The following is a 4,753-nucleotide window of genomic DNA, read 5'->3' on the forward strand; positions in this document are numbered from 1 at the left end:
CTAGCAAAAGCCAAGTGTGGGGGAATTTGATAGGAGCATTTTAATGCGGTATTTTAATAGTTAATTCCTCACATTTTGCTTAGTTAATTCCTTAACGAATCGATTTTTAACTCAATTTCTATTTTTTAGGTACATTGGAGTAGATGATGATGAAATGAGCTGTTTGGCCCTAAAATGAGCATTTTGGCCTGAGAAAGCGTGTCTTGGAGAAATTGAGCCAATGAGAAAGCGAGCTAGACAAGAAATGAGGAGTGGCAGACTAACCATCCGAACTTCAAATGAGTTGAAACTTTCCAGATTCATTCTAGAAAGCCCAAGGATCATTTCTTATGAAGAGTGCCAGAGCAAACTATGAGTGGAAGGCCTTCAAACAATCAGCCCAATTTTCTACAGAAGCAAAACTGGAAAACTGGACCTGTAAGAGGTCCAGCAGCATTTCCAGCCCAACCACATGGCAATACATTCTGAAATTTTACCACAGTAATCTACATTCATGGGGGAATATTTGTTATGAAGAAGTCTTGGGCAGAATCTAAACTTTCGGTGGAGATAAAATTGAAGTAAATGAGTAGGAAATCCATCATCATCATCACCCAAAAACATTCCATGTTTTAGGGTGTAATCATCATGTTTTCTCCATCATTTCTCACACTAATCCACCATCATCATCATCACCCAAAAACATTCCATGTTTTAGGGTGTAATCATCATGTTTTCTCCATCATTACTCACACTAATTTACTCCATCTTTTCCAATTTCACTCTTCTTTCTCTTCCCTATATAAACACCTTCTCCTCTCACTCTAAAACCAATTCCTTCATCCATTCCATCTTCTTTGTCTCTCCATTTCCTTTCCATTTTCTCTCCATCCTCTAGTGCATTCAACGTTTCAAGCAAGGGAGAAGAAGAAGAAGAAGGAGCCGTGAGTATCATCATCCATCCTCCACCTTGAAGCTTGCTTTCGAGATTCAAGAATCCATAACGTTTCATCCTTCATCCCCATCTCCATCTCACGGTGTAATTCAACCTCTTTCTTTGTAATCTTGCTTAGTTTCGTGAGAATTGTTTTTAGTTGACATTTATGTTTGAACAAGGTTTATATTCTGAAATTTTATGATTGAATAAAGAATTTCGATTCTTATGTTGTGATTCCAAAGTTGCTTATGTGTGATTGTTCGATTGAATTTGCTTTATAGATATCTTTTGTATTTTAATCTTATGTGGTTCGAAACACTTAGGGTTTTGATATGAATGGTGCTAGGTTTAAGAACATGAAATCGACTTTTCGTTTTGTGTAAACTTGAATCAAAGTAGTAAAGGTTTTGGACAAAAATCGAATTCAATTGAAGAGGATTGCAATTAGGTGAACTTATTCATACTAAGTTGTACACTTGAGTTGATAGCCTTTCTATGTATTTCATGCGTTGAACATGTCATGATTGACTAGCTTTCTAGGGCTTGATTACATGTTTGATAGGATTAGTCTATGTGCTTTCACTTAGATTAATTAGCATTGAAAAGTAAAATATGGGAAATCGTTTGCTTTCGAATGTTTCACATGATCAACTCCTTTCACATGACTTGGAAGAACAATGTAGGGTTAATTCGAATTCAATGATAAACTAGGGTTTAATCTTTGTTTCTTATGTTTCATTCTTGTACATGTGTTTTTATATTTTCTTTATTTTAATTTTCAATTCTTTAATTCTTAAACCCCCCCCCTTATTTTTGTTCACTTGTATATATTTATTCTTTATTTTATTTTTGTAAATAATACTTTTCTTTATTTGTTACACAATTACAGGTGTACCCTCAATCCCCGGAATAGAACGATCCCTATTTACTTATATTACTAACGACATTTCAGGGTTAAATTATGCGCTTGCTTTGAGCGCGTCAGTAAGCAACTTCACTCTTTGTGGGATATGATTTTTGTTTTCTATTTCCTTGTATATACTACCTTATTATTTTTTTTTTTTTATCTACAGGTGGCAGGGTTGCTTCATTTCTTCTGAGGTTGCTGCATTGGCTTTGAGGTATCAATATTGACCTTTTGAAACTTTTTGTTCCATTTTGGTGAAAATAGCTTGAATCAATGTGGTAGGCAACGTTCACTATGTCGATGAATGATATATTTATACATCTTTATGTTTGTGCTGAAGTTTTGAATGGACTTGTGAACACAATAGGGGTAATCTAATTAATATCGTGTACCATATTTTCAATTTCAATATTTTCTTATAATTCTCTGTTATTTGAGTGATAACATAAGGATGCTGAGTTCATTTGTTGATTTTTGGGTATGTAAATTACAGGGAATGAAAGATCCAAAGCTTGATAGAAATATAAAGATACACAGCCCTTCTACATTAATGAGGTAAATTTTGTCTAGTTTTTCCTTGATTTATTGGCACTTGTACAAGTTTATGATTTTCAATATTGGTGGATTCTTTTGCCTAAATTTCTGTGATAAAAGTTGGAACACTTATATGTTGATACTACTTCTAAGTTTTAATTATTACAAATTCTAGGCAAACATATGTTCACTGTTACCATTATTTACTACTCTTTTATTGATTTTGCAGTTAAAGACATTGATGGACCCTCATGATGAATTTGATCTGATTGAACTTGTACAGTTGTTATTAGATTGGATTGTAATTTCTAGTTTAGTAAACTTATGAAAATGAATGTGCTCATTGATATTGTATATATTTTAGCTATTAATTTATAATGGTTCATAATTATTTTTGTAAATATGTATATATTTTTTTGTGTCATGGGAAACATATAAGGACATTTTTTTTACATCCTAATAGATTTGAGAGGACGTTTTTATGAGATATAAGGACCTTTTCATAGCATCCTTGTAGATATTAGATGACGTTTTTTTTGAATTACAAGGACGTTTTTCTAGTGTCCGTGTAAATGAAGACGTTTATTTATAGAAACAATGACGCTTTTACAGTGTCCTTGTAGACATTTAAGGACGTTTTTCCAACGTCTTAAAAGATGACTTATAATGACTCCTTGATAGATGACATATTTTTTTAAGCGTCATCTAAAGTTTTTTAGGACGTTTTTCGAATGTCCTTAAATGCATTTTCTGTAGTAGTGGCGTACCCCTATTCAGGCGTATGCGGAATTCATGATCGCCTTCACAAATAGGTTTAAGAACTTCTTCGGTGTTGTTATCCAGGTAACGTTCTCTAACATTCAATATATAATAAGAGAAGATTTGGTCAAGAGTGAGTAAATCGATCATGTGGTAATTATATGCTTTTTTGTGTGCAGGATGTGCAAATCAGTCTTGGGCCCGACGGTGAGCTGAAGTTTCCGTCTGGCCAAGATGACTCCATGTGCGGAGAATTTCAGTGTTATGACAACGTAATATATCTTTTATTCTTCTAAGTTTTTCTCTATTAATTTTGATTTTGATATATATCAGTTTGGAGTAGTATTGTTCATCCTGGTTTTCAATATGGCAGTACATGTGTGCCTCACTTCAACAATTTGCCTCAGACAGAGGGGTGCCAGAATGGGGATCATCTATTCCGGATGAGAAGGAGTTTTTGTCAAACGCTGGCTGGAAGACAGAGCATGGGAGATTTTTCCTGGAATGGTACTCTGGTATTCTTGTGTCCCATGTAGAATGCATTTTGAGGCAAGCCCAATAGTGTCTGTCTCATGTTGGAATTTAAGCAAAACACTACTAGAATTATGGTCCCAGACATCGGCCAAAAACCGATGAGAAACAAAAACCCAACCGATGTCTTAGTGGGTGATGACAAAGATCCGGAAAATCCAGACATCAGTTTTTAGTCGATGTCCAATATTAGTTTAGACATCGATTCCTTATTACAAATCGATGTAAATAGGTTTAAATGATTATGTTTTACTATTGTTAAACCCTCATTTTATTGTATTTAATGCTTAAAGAAATATAGATCATACAGCACAAGTTTGCGTTTTAACATCGTTGTTGATTTAAGAAACGGTGACTGATACTATTACAGACATCGGTTCCCATAAACATTTCTTGTTGTTCATGATTTTGAAGTGTAATTTGCACATATACCACGATTTTAGATTCAATATACAAAGTCTGGTATTGTATGAACCGATATCTTTACTTAGATTAACCTCAGTGTGTAAGGAAAAAACAATGTTAATTATCTATTGTACATCGTTTCTATTGAAAAGACGATGTCTGGTACTCGGTAATATATCGTTATTGACAAAAAATCGATGTCTGTATATTTTAGTAACATCGATTTTCATTTCAGAATTGATGTATCTGTATTATTGGACATCGATTTTTATGGTTAAAACTGATTTCAACTTTATATCTAGACATCATATTCTATAAAGAGGATGATGTCCACAAAATATGTAGCTGCTGCTATAAATTGCAATTTCGACAGTTGACAAGAGTGATTTGAATATTGGGGTATTTTAATTATCTGAAATCATCATCCTTAACCGTTTAAAAAAATGGGCAAAATAAAACCTCAATTCACCTACTACAAGGCTAGTCTAGGAATCAGTATTCATATTTGTTCATAATTGCTACAAAAAAGTTGATCGAAAGCTAGCCTAACTCAAAATCAAGCAACTGGTCAGAATCTACAGCAGAGTCTGTAAGTAGTCGGCTACTTCAATGCGGACCTCGTCAAGTTGTTGCTGGGTATATCATTTCCGATCCTTTATCGTCCCACTACAAATATATATATATATATATATATATATATA

At 33.7% G+C, this 4,753-nt stretch overlaps 1 protein-coding gene across 4 annotated transcripts; it reads left to right on the forward strand.

Moving 5' to 3' along the window:
• Positions 1–983: 983 nt before the first annotated feature.
• On the forward strand, positions 984–3,900 carry LOC121051446 (beta-amylase 3, chloroplastic-like). 4 transcript variants are annotated; one of them, XM_040513814.1, is made up of 5 exons: positions 1,881–2,037; positions 2,317–2,378; positions 3,114–3,200; positions 3,296–3,388; positions 3,490–3,900. In XM_040513814.1, exons 3-5 carry the CDS (start codon positions 3,150–3,152, stop codon positions 3,676–3,678), a joined length of 333 nt encoding a protein of 110 aa, XP_040369748.1. In that variant the 5' UTR covers positions 1,881–2,037; positions 2,317–2,378; positions 3,114–3,149; the 3' UTR covers positions 3,679–3,900. The 4 variants fall into 4 exon arrangements, 1 of the variants encoding a protein (XP_040369748.1); XR_005805742.1 differs by lacking the exons at positions 3,114–3,200; positions 3,296–3,388; positions 3,490–3,900 and adding exons at positions 984–1,016; positions 2,587–2,781 and having other exon boundaries at positions 1,990–2,037; XR_005805741.1 differs by lacking the exons at positions 3,114–3,200; positions 3,296–3,388; positions 3,490–3,900 and adding an exon at positions 2,587–2,781 and having other exon boundaries at positions 1,862–1,900; positions 1,990–2,037.
• Positions 3,901–4,753: the final 853 nt, after the last annotated feature.

Source organism: Rosa chinensis, chromosome 2 (assembly GCF_002994745.2).
Source record: "Rosa chinensis cultivar Old Blush chromosome 2, RchiOBHm-V2, whole genome shotgun sequence".
Classification (NCBI taxonomy): Eukaryota; Viridiplantae; Streptophyta; class Magnoliopsida; order Rosales; family Rosaceae; genus Rosa; species Rosa chinensis.